Raw genomic sequence first — 18,874 nt, forward strand, 5'->3', positions numbered from 1 at the left:
AGATGAAGTTACGACATTTCTGTTTTTATTAACTGCAACAAATAATTGTGCTGTAAGCAAGATTCTATGTTCTATGCACAACTCGAGATTGTCGAGCTTCACGAAACAGGTTAGTCCGTGATGACGTGAGAATTGCGAGAATAATTCCGTGACGGATTATTTCAAAGATACCTGATTTGGTAAGGTATCTCACAGTACATGGTTGCACGCGCCACTATGTTTATTGCTATACTTATTATGTGGTTCAATTTCAGAACGGAAATGCTACTAGTCGGATAGCGCTAGTAATCGGTGTGAATGGCTGCGAACATTTGTTCTATTTATGTGAATCTATTCTTATTCGTCATTATTTTATATTATGTAACATGCAGTTTTCTGATCCATTCATACACACATTACACACACACAGATGTATATGTGTGTATTAGAGGATTCCAATATAAAATATATTTTTCTTCTATAAAAAATATGCTTATATATACGCATAATATATGTATATTATGTGGTTATTTATAACTAAATTTTTTTTTGCTGCATTTCTAAAAAGAAAGATTACGAGATAGCTTGCATATTTAATTTGATAAATTTCGTATTTATGCAATTACGCGCAATATAAAAACGAATCAACAGAAGTAATTGGAGAAAATACATATCTATATATACGTTCTTTTAAGAATATAATTTATCGTGCGTTTGATTTTTAAATGTTTATTTATAGATAACCACAGATTGTAATGCAGGAACAGATGGGTGGATGAATAAAGCGTATTGTTAAGATATTTCATAAAATATTACATGGTATTGAGATGTTTATTTCATTCACATTATTCATTAATTGTCTATATAACATGAGATATTGTAAGATAGGATTTTTTAATAGGAAATTTTTTTTTTAGTAGAAAAATACATTTATTTCACAGAACAGTCGCATACATAATATGGAAAGCGGTCTTTATCTTGCAAATGATGATAATAACATTTTCACGTTTTTAATTAATTAGAAGCATGCTCTGAATTGCTGAAATTGCTAAGTGATTATATCTAATAGCATTAGAATAATTTTTGAATTTAATTACTGTATTATGATTACATATCGTACCTCGCTTTATAACTAAGTTTCAAAAAATTGAAGTAGTAAAGAAATGGTTACAATTTGTTGATTTTCTCTTTATTGAAAAATTAAAAGATTTATCGTAATGACGCAATTGATTAATTGATTGAATTATGAAGAGAATAACGCGCCTTAATGTACTTGTACATGATGTGTTACTTCGCGGACGGGATAATATCGTTCAGGCGCAGCGCGTAAAAAGAACACGCAGTAGTTACGCAGGCGCATGAAACTTAATAATTTACGATTTATATAGTAATTACCGAAACCCAATAATTTCACGCGTAGACTCTCGGAACGAATTCCCGGTGATACTCGTACAGTAGGAAATTATAGCTTACCTCGCGATCAGCGATTAGAGATAACTGCATCGGAGTTTTGCGCGTGTACTCATTTTGCCGTGACGAAGAAATTTGCACCGCTATTTTATCCGCGTGAACGTGATGGGGCTGTTCCGATTTATTGAGATGATTTTATTTATATCTTGCTTTTGACGTTGATCAAAAGCATTTGGAAATGTAATCTTCATCTTGCATGATGAAAGCCGCTAATCATCAGCCAACGATACCACATATCACCGTGAATGTTCAATTTTCCGTTCGTCCGTAGTTTAGTTTGTAAAAGCGTGTGTGCTGTGTGAGACAAAGAAGAAACGCCCTCTCTCTTTCTTTTTTTGACGATCGTTGCCAATTGTGTGCGAATAATCTCGGCCTGACTTCCATGAATTCTGAAACAGAGCGAAATGCAGTGGGCGTTAGTGTAATCAACCGGCGCCTCATGTTTTTCGTGGGCTGTAAACTTGGCGTACCACCCAAGGCGAGGGACTTATTGAATGTTCGATCGACTTTGCTATTAGTGTCGGTTATGTTAAGCTTCCCTGACGTTGACGTGCGCGAAACGAATTTCCTTGGCTCGAGACTTCGTAACTTGAGCAGATTTTAAATGAACTACTTGGCTTTCAAAGCATGTCACATGTTATCTTATCTTGCAAATTACAGTTGTTAGTTGCAGCTCTTGTGCACAACGTATTATTTTAAATAGATTCCCTGGCACGTGTTTTACATTTTTAATGACATTTTGATATGGGTATATTTCTTGAGCATAATATCAAATCTAGTAAAAACTTTTTTTATAATTTAATATTATAGTAGTATTTTTTACTATGTCACAAAATTAAAAAGGTACACATACATACTATTAAATCCGAAATATATTTTTTCTTAGTTTTCAAAATACTGAGTTGTAAAATAATTAATTTTAAAAATTAATTTAAATATTAATTTCTCAGTTGCATGGCTATTTTGTACAAAAACTCATATTAGATTGGCTTATTTAGAGTTAATAAATAATATGAAAAGCGAAATGAAATGAGAGAATGTATCGACAGTTTAAAAGATACCGTCAAAATCAAGCGTTCCCGATCCATCAGCATCAATCTCCTCGATCATCAGGTCGAGTTCTTCCGGTGATAGCTTGTCGTCGAGTTCGTGAAGAATATCGCGGAACACGTCGGTGGTTATATAGCCATTGCCCTCTTTGTCGTACAACCGGAATGCTTCGCGTAATTCTTGTTGCATCGCTTCCGTGTCCTCTTCCACCAAGAATCTAGCAGCCAATGTACAGAACTCCTCGAACTCGAGTTCACCGGAGCCTGTCGATACAAGAAATATATACAATATAAAAACGTCAAGCACGTGAAGAACATAATCGCGCGAACATAGATCCACGTAATTTTGCTTACCATCCTCGTCTATCTCGCTAATGATTTCCTGTAGCGTGTTTTCACTGAGTTCATGACCTAACATGGTCAATATCGTGCCCACCATGTTGCTGCCGATGCTACCCTTCTTTTCATGGTCGAAAGCGTCGAAGGCTTTCTTCAACACTATTTAAAAAAAAGATAGTTAAATATTGGCCTGCATTTTTTTCTATCATGATAAAAAGAAATTTACTTACAAACTAATTGGTCCTTATTTAAATCTTCCTGGAATGGTGAAAGATATAATTACTATCCGTAACTATCCAAAACGTCAAATATTATTATTAAATATCACACTAATGATATAATCCATTTACAATAAATTTACAAGAGTATTAACCAATCTTTTTTTAAATCTTTGTTATGTCTGTTGAATAGTTTTCTGTTATATCTAGGATGAATATTTAAACTTTGTCGTTGAATTATCGTTTTTTTTTCAATTTAATTTTATATTTGTATTATATTTTATATTTGTATTATTTATATAATTGTATTAAATGCTATTATATGAATTTTATTCGTATATCTAATTTTTACACTTCTCGTCGCGGAAAAATATGACAATCTGACGAATAATTTTTAATCAAAATTATATGACTTGCCATAATGATTTTAACTATACGCTGCTCGTGGTACGTTGGCGTCGACGGTTTAACCGGGTATGCATGAGATTCTGGCCGTAGACTTCTGTTTTAAGTGGTCATAACGATGATATTCTGGCACGTGATTGACCAGGTAATATCTACACATGCCGAGTCTAGCGGTTTTCAAATTCATCGAGGACGCTCTCCCCACTCTATTTCCATAGATGCATTTTACCTAATTCTGCAGAACTCATGGCAACGCATTTAATTTCGAAAATTATCCATGCCACTAGCAGTTGTACATTCGATTTGTCAAAACGGCCAAACATTCTGACGTTCTCACATTGGAATAATTAATGCGAGCATATTGCACGCAATCCGTCTTGATGCGAATAATTAACTGTGATGTGTGAAACGTATTACGTCCAGCTACATTAATTATATAAAAGTTTATTTTATTTATTTATAACGAAACCATGCATTTATTAATGAAAAGAATAATCTTATGTATATGACGTTGTCAGATATACAATGTACTACACGTATATTATAATGTAAGAGCATTGAAAGCTATATTTCATTTGAATGTTATATTGCAGATACGACATATCTGGTTATACTAAATGATTCTATTATATTAAATTTTTTCACATCTGGAACAATTTTTTATTTAAATGAGATGTATAAAGTTATTTTTTTATATTCCACAATAAGGATTTTAAATTTGTAAATCTACAAATCTACACAATTGACAAAAAAATCGTATGATACGATATATGTAATATATAATTCATTTTATAGTGCATTATAATAGAAGAAAAATATTAGATTAAAATAATTGATAAAATATTTATACAATTCTATAGAAAAATATCTATAAATAATTATTTACTTACTATGATGAGGATTAGCTTTTTTTAAATTATGTTTTTATTATATTAAAGAATACAGTAGCATACGGATTATGTTAGCGTGGCAACTTCCATTGTCCCCTTAAAATGTCTTTGAATCGCAATAAAATTGTGCCGCATTTTCTAACCAGGCCATCGCGGAAACATTTTATGATTAGAACTCGCATCGCCATATCTGACATCTTACAACCGGTTCATTGTGAAATTTTGCTACGTTTCAAAACGCAGAAATTTACGAGCGACACGATGTGTGACCGGTTGCATGGATGCAACAATAGACAATATTGGCTCACCGCCGGAGAGAATTCATGGGTGAGACTGACCCAAGACGACTCTATGCAATAATCGTGCACAGGTCTTATTCTTAGGTTCCTAATTATAAGCTCATAAAGCCCGGTGGCTGCTATTATATTTAGGCGATTTTATCGTTCACTCCGGAATACAGCCGTTTGCCATCGCGTGCATTGTCGAGCTCCTTGGAGCACGCTACTCTTTCGACAAAAGTTCACAATAGATTACACTGCTGTTACAGATTCGAGTGTGTAATGCTACAGTTGATGTGTGCAAAGCACGTGCCACTATAGTTGCCAACACGCGAGTATGTATTTTCAGGTGCAACATCTTGTATTGATTACAGCTATTATTATAATATAATGAGAAATTACGGAAAATTGCAAAGCACATGTTATTATTTTTTTAGTCATTGAAATAGCATATAAAAAAATGAGATCCATTTCTTTATACATTCTCCTGTATAATCACCTGTATAAAACATCAATAAGTTTTAAAGTGCGATTCACAAATATTATCAAAATTTTTTTTTATAATAAAATAAAATATAATCTTATTCTATTGTGTTTTTAATTATCAATGAATTTTATTATAGTAAAATAAAGAAAAAGTAAATATCAAGTTTTTATTAAAATTGCATGTTTATGTTTTTGAAACTTTAAAAAAAGAAAATAATTAATTAATGATTTTCATACATTGAAGTTTGTTTGATTGGAATTTATTATTAAATAAATCTCACTTGTTTGCGATCTTTCTGTTTTGTTTTATATATAATTTTATAACATAAACGATTTGCTAATTTTATTCGGCATGTGACACATCACGCAAGCAAAATATATTATTCAATTATGATTTTTTAAAACTAATAATTATGAATTTCGATATGCATAAATCTTATCATTATTATATTTAATTATTAATTTAAAAGAATATCAAAATCTTTCTCCAATTTATGTTTGACATGGCTACATTCCATGCGTATTATTTTATTAAGAAATTTTTTAATTTATCTTCGATTACATCCACTATTGGAACTTTCGAATCACGTATTTTATCCAAGAAAAAAAAAACGTAAATTTTACGGCGGGATTTTTTTATGTGATAAACGCATGACTTTATATTCCGTCAGCGTCACATACAATTTCGAGGAGTTTTTGGCTTCTCTGTTTGCACAGGCACGCTCGTTGTCCGATATGTGGGCGATAGACACGATGTATCCGCGCGGTGCCAAAATCATAATTTATCCTGTCATGACCTCCATGAATTCTGCAACATAAACGCCGGGTTATAGTCAGATTTGCAAAGATGAAATAGACTAGCACCTGTGCGCCACACAAGATCTCTCACCATCGAAATCGACTGTGCCAGATCCGTCAGCGTCTACTTCGTCTATAATCATATCAAGTTCCTCCGGAGATAGCGCGTCGTCCAGTTCGTGAAGGATATCTCTGAACACATCGGTTGTGATATAACCGTCACCTTCTTTATCGTATAATCGGAATGCTTCTCGTAATTCTTGTTGTACTGCCTCAGCGTCAGTATCCTCTTCAAGGAAGCGCGACGCTACCTGACAAAACTCCTCGAATTTTAATTCCCCGGTTCCTAGAAATAAATATTCAATATGAGATTTACGATTAATCTCTTGTTATATGTTGTAATGTATGCATTTTTGGATTCCTTATTTATTTAAAAGATACATTTTTCGTAATTTTTTTGCAAGAACTATTACACGTATTTCTGCACTATATTCTAAGCAAAAAAAACTTATATTTTTATTTGAAATAAATAGGTCATAACTTGTCACTATTGTTTAAAATGATAGAGAAGATTTAAAATACGTAGCTGATGAATATAATTATATTCTCTCTTAATCCGCTTTTTTATGTCATATTATCACACATATTATCGATATATTGTACTTACCCCATGTATCAACTTCTAATATAATTTCTGAGAGTTCCTCCGACTTCACTTCATGGCCAAGCATATCCAGAATTGTCCCTACCATGTTTGTACCAATACATCCCTTTTTTTCGGGATCAAACGCGTCAAATGCCATTTTCAAATCTATCAAAAAAAAATTGTTTTAATTTTTTTAGATACCACGCCGAGTGTCTAAATACACTTATTGCAATTGTTAATAGTAACTTTAAATTAATCACATTATATTCGAAGTGTTTGTATCACGAAAATAATATTGCTTTAATATACAAATGCACTTACGGGATAATTGATCTTTACTAAGCTGAATTTCTTCCTGCAATATCAAACGAACATTATTAATTAAAAGTATAAATTATTAACAATACAACGCGAAAAAAAATACTATAATAAAACATTGCGTAATTATAATTTAACAAATATTAACTTTATATAAGTTTACATGATAATTACCATATCGTTAAAATTTACTGTTCTAGTGAAACTGTCAAATTAATTACAAAATAATTAAAGAGTTTCTTTTCGATACGCTAACTCACTGCTCCAACGAAAGAGTTGTACTGAGCTGTAGTAAATTAATTAGTAGAGCGATACTACAGATACACACTTACGATCGATGTTAATAGATCATCGCCAATCACATGTATCGAACCGAACTCGCTATAAAAAGATTTTTATTTAGGACGCTTTCACGGCTGTATCTTCGCGAAACAATTAACATGCTCACGCAAGTGAACGTTTATCTAATTGAATATATTATCTTACGAAATTATTATGAATACACACGAAGAATGTCTACATTTATTTAAATGTTATAATTTTTCATTCTTTAGAGAAATAAGTTTTATAATACCAGATACACTGCATGATTTCTTGGATTCTACGTAATTTTATATTTGTATGAATTTATTTAAATAATGTCAGAGAGATAGAGATTTCTTATCTTTTCTCAGAATTACTCTGGTAACAAATTTTCAAAAACGATAATTGTGTATTCTTGCTTATTTATGATGGAGCTCAATTATTTAATAATTACGAATTTAGATATATTTATTCTCTTTCATTAAGAGAAACAATTTAACATTTTTTTAATAATCATTATAGTATAGCTAGTGTTATTTAACTTATATTCAGAGATGATTTAATCTGGGGGAGAATTTTCTCTCTCTCTCGTGACATATTTGATATTATCTTTGTATGACGTAGATGATTGCATGTTATAGCGGAACGGTTTCCCCGCACATAGCGAACTATTCGCGAACATGAAAGCGGTTATACGTTGCAAAGCGTACCGTATATATAGCAGTTTGTTATTGGCATTGCATCCTTTTAGAGGATTGCAGTGGATTGCCGATAGCTCGTATGTGAAAAAAAATCATCTGGCAACTCTACCTTTAACCTCGATATATGTATGTTAATCTCTACCAGCCAATCAGATAAAGCTTCGACGTTAAATCGAATTACTGACCTAACGGCTAAAAATAATTTTGGGTGGGGGAATCGCTTCATTACCATAATAAACGACTCATTGAAGATTGCTAAGTTTAGAATAGTTAAAAGCGCAAGTTTCCGTCGATCATTTCGATTTTGTCATATTTGTTTATGCAGCCATTTGACTATAATTTCCAAAATAATTTTCTTTCTTGTTTTATTTATTTGATTCTACAGCTTTATTTTTGAAACACTGAGCCTAATTATGATATCAACAAGCAAATTACAATTATATTATTTCAATAATAGAATTATGAAAATATTTTAATTGGAATTTCTAACATAAATTTTTTGTAGATTAAAAAACATAGGAACTTTTTCCAATAATTATATGAAACAGATTTGAACAAAAAATAATATTTGATATTAATATATGCAAATTTTATACAATCCGTGAGTTTGAAAACATCAGGACATTTTCACAATATCGCGTATCTTTTTGATGCATTTATTGTATTTATATTTATATTTTTTTTTCTCGATTCTTTTTAAAATTACACAATGCTATTATCGTAATTTATTATGTGTGTTCCCAGAATTTGACATTGACCTACGTGAGTTCGGGATGTTAGCCAAATTTAATTAAGTTTGGAACGAATCGAGATTTTTGGACAAATTCATTGGCTAATATCATGCAGGATACATAGTATTTGAATTTCGGAAAATAACGAAAAGCGGAGAACTTTTCTTAAGATAGATATATTATTGTTTAATAAATAAGGCTTTTTTGTTTATTATATAATATATATTATCGAAGAAAAAGCATCGTTGTTTAATTTGATCAGGTAACAGTTAGTTAATGCGTTGATCATAATGCGTTGATATTCTTCTTCAATCACATCTTCTCAATTTTATTATTAGGAAATGTCGATTCTTCGAGTATTAAATTTATAACAATATCGCAATTAAATTAAATTATTAAATTTATAACGACTAGCAGTTAACCTGTCAAATAATTATTTTGTTATAAAACGACGAAAAGATACAGATGATAACGAATAAGAGTTTGCTTATGTCATTTTTATTCATTTGAAAGTTTCACATATACACGTAATAATCATTAACGATATAATAAACAATGACATGTAGACATTAGAATTTGAGTAGATGCCCGAGTTGCGGGCCGATAGGGGAGAAATGCTTCATAATACATACATATCACGTAATAGTTACATCATATCATGACAATATATATATATATATATATATGTAACATTATGTATAGACATATACAGACGAATTCGTGTATGTGTGTCATATATGTAACATCGATATAATATTAGGCGTGATTTAGTCTTGTATGCATGTGTTCGTTTAGGTACGTGTTGTATACGACAGTAATACGTATCTTCGTCTAAGAGCATTTATGCCGAAAGATGTATGTGTACATACATTGATTGACAAGAGAGAGAACTAATCTTTCTTTATATATCTAATTTCACACACGGACTTTATTTCTTATATATGTAAGAATTACAATCGTTTTTTTTTCTTTTTTTTTTTCTTAAATAGAAGACAGTGAGAAAGAGGGGGATGGAATGCTCCGTAAGATTATAATGTGTTATCGTGTTTTTGCGTGTGTGATGCGTGTTCGTATAATGTCGTGTACATGTGTATTGAGTACGTGTTAACACAGATACGAGGTTTCTCGAGTCGTGCGAAGAAGCGACGTGTGAGCGAGCACCGAGGTTACAAAGATATTATCCTTCGATCAATAGTTAAGCTCCGTTTATCGTTCTTACGCGCGGGTGGGTCTTGAGTGGGACCATCGATAATTTCGTTTACACGTCCCGTTGACGCACACACATGCGCATGAATATACATACATATATACACACATATATGTATATAAATATATATATATAAATATATACATATATATGTATATATATCGTCTGATGTGCGCGTATACAATATATGCGTTTACGCGTCTCTTCAGGGTATCGCGCGCTATTAAATGAAGTAAATAGAAGGGCCGAGTGCGTCCGTCGGGCGTGCCGGCAACGATCCGACCACATTGTAAGACGCTGTACAAAAATATCCGCTTATAATAATTAGTAATAATAAAGGGCGCGCCCGACGGGGCTGGCGCCGTCTTTCAGCGATATGTCTCGTTATGGTTCTGCGGGCTCGGTGTCCAACGATGTCTGTAATCCTTTCGATACTGCGACTGCTGATAAGCGCATAGGACGAATGTCATTTTACAGTCTATGCTTGTGAATTGTTTGGATTTTGAGTGATCTTTTTTGCCTCTCAACAATTGTATGTGCGTTACGCAAATACAGTATTCTCGTGTACGATAATTACTAGAGCATTTTCACAGCATATATTCACGGCATATACTATTGTTATATTCAGCAGCGAAAGGATTAGAGTCACGCGAACTAGACGTTCCCGTTTTCGCTCTAAAAGTTGCTTAAAGATATATTCTAACGCGCCCAAGCCGGAAGTTTTTCGGCGAATTAATCTTTCTTAATTTAAGCGGGTTCGGATCTGTGAAAAAGTATCGCCACGATTATGTTGTCTTTGTTCTAATTATTTAGTGACAAAAAAATTAAATTTAGAAATAGAAAAGAAATAAAAATATGTGTGTATGATAAAAAAATATCGAACGCTGGAATAATCGGTTCAAATATAAGATATCAGAAAGATGATTCGAAAAAAATGTTCTCATTATATTTCAAACGCATTGTTTATCGACTGTTACAATAAAAGTAAAAGTATATATATCAAACTTCCGACTCAGATATAATTATGCTACTTCGCTAGTTTTACTTTCGTATCTATCAACTTTTTTTTTTGTAACTTGTTGCCGTTCATACACTGCCGTCTTTATCTTATTTTGTAATCATAATTATACACAGATCTTTTAAAATAATCATGTGCCCGTGAATTATCCGCATGAATCTATAAAAAATAAAAAAAAAAATTGGGAGATGTGAATAATAAATAGATGTAGATATGCCTCGTACGGATCCTAAGCTAAATGTAGGGCCTGCAGAGGATCGTATTCGGCGTATCTTTAATTTTTTATTTTAACTTATTTAAATTTAATGTAGCGACATAGAATCACATAAATATTTTTTATTTAGAGAAAAAGAAAATATTCCATATTTTAGAATATTTACGATAAAACATAACGAAATAGGAATAAAATGATAAAGCTGGAGCATTTCTATTTAAATAGATTTAAATGTAAATCAATTTTACAACGTCAGTATATGCCCGGCGGTTTTATATCTTTACCAATATAACTTCTTAGAAAAAACATCTAGTGCGTATATATGTATATATAAGAGATATAGGTATATAATATATATCTTTTATGATCGTAATAATGCATAATAATATATATATTATATATAACGTACATATATGTATATATGTATATGTTAACAAATAAATTCTCTTAAATCTCGTACGTTCACGATATGTATACGATCTTTAGTCGTTATAGCTTCGTCAAGCCTTAAATCGACTTAATTAATCAGTTTATCTTACAAGTAGATTTGGGCGTATAAATGATATGTGTACGTGGTATGTGATATCGTCACGCGCTCCTGCCTACGCGTTCGAAAGAGAAGATCCTATTTTTTAAATATATCTTTGCAAATTAGATATCGCACTGTATCAATCACACGATTTTTTCCAGAGAGTTGATGGCCTCAGTACATAAACTTAAAACCATTACAAGTAAAATTCACGCGATATACGAATCAGATAAATATAAAGTCACATGTCACACATTATCGTCATCGGATTTAATAGTTCATAATTTTTTCTTAAATTTTCATATGTGTAAAATCTTAAAATTTTATTTTTCTACATATAAGTTCTCTTTATTGAATTATCGACGAAATAGTATATTTATGAGAAAAAAAATATTTGCAGCGAACTGTTATTGAATTAAAATTCTCCTCTACGTCTACTAAAATTCTCTTTCAAAAAGTTCGGCAGGACACGCCAATATAACGCATACAGGTGTCCTTAGTATCCCGCCATGTGGCAAGTTTTTCTTATAATAATGCCTTAGGCTTAATTCTATCTTATCCTTATTATACGTATCGAATAGCAAAACACATATTACTTTCCGCATTAGCACTGTGATCAGCACTACGTTCCTATGAATTCTACAGCGCTCTTCTATGCAATCGGTTTTCTGCTCGATATGTCTTCTCAGAAATGCGTTCGTCGCTGGATGCATTGGTGGATGCATCCGCCGAACATTTTTCGAAGCGAAGCACGCATAGTTTATATTTCCGTATGTCACGATCTCTCTTTCCGCTATATAAGCATAAATTATTATTTTAAGACAGAAGAGATAAATATTTTATATACAAATCAGGAATTACGCGCCTGTGATTGTTCGTCTCGCGAACATGTGCGTCGCATGTGATGCCTCCTTTTACAAGATGATGCAATTTTAGCGCACACGTATAGCGACGGCGAAGTAGCCGAGTCGTAAAGCGGACGCAACGAGGCGTTTGAATAACCGCGTTTGTGCTCTACCGACACTTTGACAAGTGTCGTTTTCCTGCTTAGAGTATCTTTGCGAGTATTACGTGTCATCAGCACAGTCGTTATCTCATTTCGTGCGGTCGAGTCTTTGCGAATCGAATTAAGTATCAAGACGATCTCAAGATGTTAGCGACTGCCGCGTAGGGACATTCCAGGAGAAAAATTGATAAGAGACGGGCGTTACACGAATACATTTTCTTCACGATTATTTTCTTTTAATTCTCTCACAATATTTAATTAACACACATTTTATTTTGTAATCAATGTGCATTAATTAATACATCTTAATCAAACAACTATTTATATATTAAAGCAATTCAAGCAAGAAATTCGAATAACTTTTTTTTTTTAATTTTCTGATTTATTATGAATATGAAAAGCATTATATCTCCGTTCACAAATAATTGTAAATTTTTAAATTGAAAAAATTTTTGGATAAAAAATAAAAAAATAATATTTCAAAGCTTCTGGAAAGATCGTGACATACGGAGAATGCGAGCATCATAGAGAATGCCGGCTATTTGCAACACCGACTATTGTTCAACAGGAACGTATTGATATGTATATGACGAGTGGCGCGAAATCGTGCCTAACGGCGATCGACTTCCGACCACTCGTATCCGCTAGTGAATATACTGCGCCTCGCGCCGCGAGCTTAATAACAGATAACCACGAAATAATTGGCAACGATGCTGATATGTAACGTTCCGGTGAAGAAATCTCGCGCGTTCCTCGCGGACGAGAATTCTTCGGTCCACTCGTCGATCGCACCCGATCGACGTTCGATCTTAGCAACCGCTCAGATCCTTTACTATCGAACTCTGCGAAATGAAGTGACGTCATATTGCTGTGGAGAATATGTATTATCTATTCGTTTTCGATAGAAATCTGACAAATTATCGAACAGCAGGAAAGCCGCGTATTTTATCATTTACTTTGCAGTTGCGGTAGACGCGATTCGATCGTAAAGCATCTGAGTGTGCTATAAATAACAATGATATCATCAGAAATAAATCCGCTCTCGTAGCAAGTATATCTTCTACGCACCGCTTATTATTATATTAAAATTGTCTAGCCGTGCAACATATGTGATTATCATTTCGACAATTGGAAAGGGATTGCTCGTGATACATATTGCGATCTGAAGTTAACGATTAATTTTTTAATATAGCTACTGTTTCGCAAATTGTTATCGTTACGCGGGCTTGATCAAGTTTTCATAACGAATAAATCAGTCTGGTTTGATGGTCTGTTCTTTGGACAATGCTTAAGCATTAAAATTAAATTAATTCATCTTGTAGCTTCTCGAGTAATTTAGAAACAACGCCGAGAAAATTTAAGTGTGTATCGATTCGATTGAAATCCAAACGTTTCGACAAACTGATTTTCGCAGATAGTAGAATAAATATGGCGCGTTAATTGAATCGAACCGACGAAGGATCTTTCGATTATCCGGGAAAAAATTATTGCGAAAACGCCCGACAAGTATCCGAAAGAATTTAAAGTACTCAGTTCTCAAGAGAAGTCGATTGTCGCAATTACAACACGTTATATGAATGTCCATACACGATTGCGGTTGCATGGACGCGTGTCTGCTATACTGAAAAAAAAAAAAAAAGCAAAACGCGCGATTTGCTATATATATTTATATATACGCCCAATATATCATTCCGTACACGAGACGGATGTCTGTCTTCGTGTGCCCCTCGTGGGAAATAAAAAAAGGGTTTTTCGAAGGAATCAATCATTCCCGTCACACCGAGCCGTAGTAATAATTCGTTCGCGTATTGGATTCTCGAAGCTTTCTTCGTCAACTGGTTTATCCGACTACGATTAAAATCTCCTACCATTCTGTCGATCGTGATGATGCGTCAACTTTTCGTGTCGAAGCTCGCTTACGTCATTTTTATGACAGGCCACATCTCACTATGAGTATTTTAAATTATTGCGCGTGTAATGATAAAGTTTCACTTCAGTTTCTCTGCAAAAGGCTGGCTCTACATCGACAAAAATATTCATCGCGGAATCGTGACACGTCTCCGCTATCGCGTCACGATTACCTCGAAAAGGAAAGAAGGGAAATAAGCGAGGAAAGTCTCTCGTTATGAAAACTCTCTCTCTATCTCTCTCTCTCTCATCTTTGTAGAACTTGAATAACGAAACCAAAAACTCATCATGATTCGCGATCATAGCGACGCTTAATGCAAACGTTAATGCTAAACGTAATCGTTAATCCCGTCTCGTCGGCGTCGAAACGAAAAGTCGATGGTATTGCAATCGCGAAGTAGCGCACTCTCGCCGGACTTATACCAGAACGACAATGAGAACGAACAACAATATCGTCGCGTCCACGATTTTACATCCGGTGGCCGACGACGAGTATTTACCGGCATTCTTGCCTACGCAACCCATCCTCTCGAGCGGAATATTCTGCACGGAGTACTCGCTATGTTCCGTGGGCATCGTGCAGATTGTTCGCTTCTTTGACATCATCTCGTCGTCCTTGTCGCGCAGATTTGCGAGCCATATGGAATACCATCGTAGGTCGCAGTCGCAAGTCAGAGGATTATCTGCATGGACGAGAAATGGAAAGGAAAGGAAACAAAAATGAGTAAAGTTGCGCGAAATGAAATTTTTAATGCTCGAAATGCGATCTGATAAATTTGATAAGATGCAATCTCGCTAAGATTACAATTTTCAAAGAAGTTAGATGACCGCGATTATATATACATAAAATATATATTATTTTATTTTCATTGATTATTTTTTTACACTATCTCACATAAAACTCGTACTGTTTACTTGACAATAAAAGAGATATTATACGTTACCTGTTATATCGATATGGCGTAGAGTGTCAACGATGCTTTCTGTGACTTCTTCTGAGATATGTAAGAGCTTGTTGTTTTGCAAATTCAATGTTTCCAGCGAATTAAGGTTCTCGAATACCAGAGGCGGAAGTGTTTTAATCCTGAAAAGATAGTGTAATGATGCAGAATGCTAAGTATACACTAGAGAAAACTTCTCAGTATATTCATGCTAATAAATTATGGATTATCATATCGAAGTATAAGAAATGAATTTCTAATGCATAATCAATTGATTTAAATATGACCTAAATCCTCAGTATATGGAAGAAAAGAAAATTACATATTTTTCTGCAGATTAAGGAAAGTGATGGAATCTCCATAGCCCGTGAAAGCGTCCTCCGGAAGTGCAGTGATGTTATTTGCCCGTAAATCAAGGTGGCGTAAGCGATGCAAACGTCGTAGAGCGTCACTCGGTACCGAATGTAAATTATTATCTCCCAATCGTAAATATTGTAAATTTTCTGGAACGAAAGATTAAAGATTACGAGAGAGAATATGTTAAAAAGAACGTTGATATTGAGGATGCGAAAATAAGACTGATCATTCCAAAATTTTTCATTGAACTTCCTTGTTTATCAGCTTCTTTGTGAAAGAAGAGTTCATTGATTTTCTCGTGTAATGATACGAGTAATGTAATTAAAACAGTCACGCAAGAATATAAAATATGTATATTAGGACGAATGTGGCAGCAATCTATATCGCAGTAGATAGCTTCGTTACGTGAGAAGCATCAATAATAATCTTCGAGAGTTATTCGCTCTAACGAATTTTTTTAGATGGATTGTAGTTAGTTAACAAATCAAGCTACTCGTAGCAGCGAATAAATAATCGATTGAAAAAAAATTTACGCAAGTATGAATCAAATACTTTAATCGAAAGCTCTAATTGGATCCGTCATCATAACGAGAAATAATACATAATCTAAATACAAAAAATTTATCACCTTCTGATGAAATATTTAAAAAACTGGATAAAAAGGATTATATATATATATAATTCAAAATGTGTGCATATATCTATTTCTAATGTAGATGACATATATTTATTATATGATTTTAATCTTTTATTTAAAATGATTTTAAGAGAGATAAAAATATGTGATGATAATTACGATATTTTTAACGATAGAATATATTTTGACGAATCAAAATGTAGAAGACATTAATTCAAACTAATATTAAATTTATATTTGTTTATAACAACGTTTATACATCATTGAATCATTTGTCTTATTGATCGTAAAGCTAGCAATATGTTGCTCGACTAAATCGTCGAAAATGTCAATACTGTTCGCTGGCATGGAATATCGCTTTGTCGAAATACTATCTTGATATTCGAATTCGTGTTTATAGGATGTAGCAAGATGAAGGGTTGTTTGTAAAGTGTCGTTTGCTCGTTTACATCCACATCCAAAAGGAATCGCCGGCGAGCAGTCGCGGCATGCGGTAAATTTAAATGCTAAGCAGTTGCGATGTTCGGAACGATAAATAAAATAGAACGTGATCTACAAAGACCGCGAGGATTTCACGGTAAAGTAAACATAAGATCGCGCGACTGTATTGAAATCGAGTATTGAAACGATTTATCTCGACGTGTCGTGTATACAATTTAAACTATTCGATAAATATAAATAAAATGTGACGTCAGTCATTTATATTTTTTATATATGCTTACAATAGATAATATATTTTTTATAATATTTTATTATATATTGAGCTATTAAATTCTTTAATGTTTTATTTAATTAAAAAATTGTAAAGAATAACACAATTAATATTACAATAATTTAAACATTTTAAATATTGTATCCGTGTGTAAATCTCTTAATAGATAAAATAACTATTTTAAGTTATAATTACAGTTACCTTCTAGACCGATGAATGCATTGGGATCCACGTGGGTAATTTGATTTCCGTCGAGTTCCAAAGAGTTTAATTGTGTCAAATGGGAAAATACACGCCCCGGGACTTCGCGGAGGTGATTGTGCGCCAATCCTAATGAATCGAGTGCTTTCAATCCTGAAAGGGCAAAACGTTTTATCGATGAGTCCATTTCATTAATGGTATGAAATACCCGTAATATATATGCATCTATTAAAATTATTTTATTTGTATGTATAGATCGAGTGTGTGTAATATATTGAAAAAGTTGATTAATCAAAATTGAAATCGTTATGTAAAAAGGGATCAGAGAAAAGCTGAATTGATTGTAAAAATGTGTTTCTAAGATATTATGTACGTTTTGAAATAAGTTTCGTAAGGGGTTTTCAAAAAAAGATACATTTTGGAAAATAGAATAAATTATCGACACTTTACCTTCGAAATCACCTTCTTCTATGCTTGTTATGCGATTTTCTTGCAGTTCTAATTTCTTCAACAATTCTAACGAATTTAAAGATTCAGTTGGGATTCTCGTAAGTTCGTTTCCGCCTAAATTAAGCCTCTTGAGTCTCCGGCTAGAAACGCGAAATTTAAAACCATTCTTATTTTCTTACAATTAAAGAGAGGTTGGAATATTGGCCTTTATTTTTAATTCGTATTATCTTATTAGCTATTAACTAAGCAAATATAACTTTAAGTGTTCTTTTTTCTTTTTATATCGTAAAAGTTGAATAAGAAAGAGCTTTTTGATTCTGTTTTCATTTTCTTAGAATTTGCAATATAAAAAGTAGAAGCACTTACTTATCGAGTCCTTTGAATGCATCTGGCTCGATACTAGATATCTTGTTTTCGTAAAGCGTTAGGATTTCAAGTGTATCGAGACCTTCGAAAGCCTTGTTGTGAATGGCTGCGATTTTATTACGATTCAAATTCAAAATCAGAAGATGGTGAAGGTCATGCAACGCATGGGATGGGACACTACTCAGCGAATTTTGGGAAAGATCCAGCTGTGTCAATCCCGTTCCTGCAAGGAAGTGAATTATTGTTTGTTAATTCTTGTTTGCCTTTGCGGTCACTTGTATAAATTGTAATTTGACTGTTTTCGAAGCTCTTTCTCATATATAATTTAGGATATATATATCCTTTTCATTCCGTAAAAAGATTTTATCAATTTAATATATTATATAATAGAAATTATACACTTTTGACGCTGCGAGTCTTAAAGCGATTGAGCGAAGTCGCGCCGTATTCTCATTAAGATCCCCGTATGCGGTGGCCACGCGATGCGGTTATCTCCGCGTATCTCGACTATACACGGCAGGTGTAAAAAGAACGTATTTTCCAGTCCCTTACAGTAATTTATTCCGAATCTGCGTGGCCGCAAACGCGCGGTGCGGTGGTTTGCTAAGTTCCGGAGCTTGGTAAGAGATATAAAGGCAGGTTAAATTTGCAGTCGACTTTAACGCGGGCCTCGCGTGACAGTCTGAGTGCCTCAATGTTGGCTTTAATATAAAAAAA

At 33.2% G+C, this 18,874-nt stretch overlaps 2 protein-coding genes across 4 annotated transcripts in view; both read right to left on the reverse strand.

The window, feature by feature from the left end:
• Nucleotides 1-788: 788 nt before the first annotated feature.
• On the reverse strand, nucleotides 789-7,197 carry LOC115236784 (troponin C-like). Of its 3 annotated transcripts, XM_029809472.1 has the most exons (7): nucleotides 7,051-7,161; nucleotides 6,880-6,913; nucleotides 6,580-6,723; nucleotides 6,004-6,258; nucleotides 2,853-2,996; nucleotides 2,511-2,762; nucleotides 789-1,838 (listed from the first exon to the last, which is right to left on the reverse strand). In XM_029809472.1, exons 1-7 carry the CDS (start codon nucleotides 7,051-7,053, stop codon nucleotides 1,699-1,701), a joined length of 972 nt encoding a protein of 323 aa, XP_029665332.1. In that variant the 5' UTR covers nucleotides 7,054-7,161; the 3' UTR covers nucleotides 789-1,698. The 3 variants fall into 3 exon arrangements, with proteins under 3 accessions (XP_029665332.1, XP_029665330.1, XP_029665331.1); XM_029809470.1 differs by lacking the exons at nucleotides 6,004-6,258; nucleotides 6,580-6,723; nucleotides 6,880-6,913; nucleotides 7,051-7,161 and adding exons at nucleotides 3,068-3,095; nucleotides 3,473-3,604; XM_029809471.1 differs by lacking the exons at nucleotides 789-1,838; nucleotides 2,511-2,762; nucleotides 2,853-2,996 and adding an exon at nucleotides 4,396-5,922 and having other exon boundaries at nucleotides 7,051-7,197.
• Nucleotides 7,198-14,910: 7,713 nt separating this feature from the next.
• Nucleotides 14,911-18,874, reverse strand: part of LOC115236797 (slit homolog 1 protein-like) — a 4,480-nt gene continuing 516 nt past the window's right edge. Inside the window, exons 2-5 of the mRNA XM_029809487.1 lie at nucleotides 18,158-18,380; nucleotides 17,792-17,931; nucleotides 17,342-17,494; nucleotides 14,911-15,176 (exon numbers count right to left, since the gene is read on the reverse strand). Of these exons, the coding sequence (XP_029665347.1) occupies nucleotides 14,911-15,176; nucleotides 17,342-17,494; nucleotides 17,792-17,931; nucleotides 18,158-18,380 (782 nt within the window). The remainder of the gene's footprint in view (nucleotides 15,177-17,341; nucleotides 17,495-17,791; nucleotides 17,932-18,157; nucleotides 18,381-18,874) is intronic.

The sequence above is a fragment of the Formica exsecta genome, unplaced genomic scaffold (genome assembly GCF_003651465.1).
Source record: "Formica exsecta isolate Colony F162 unplaced genomic scaffold, ASM365146v1 scaffold26, whole genome shotgun sequence".
Classification (NCBI taxonomy): Eukaryota; Metazoa; Arthropoda; class Insecta; order Hymenoptera; family Formicidae; genus Formica; species Formica exsecta.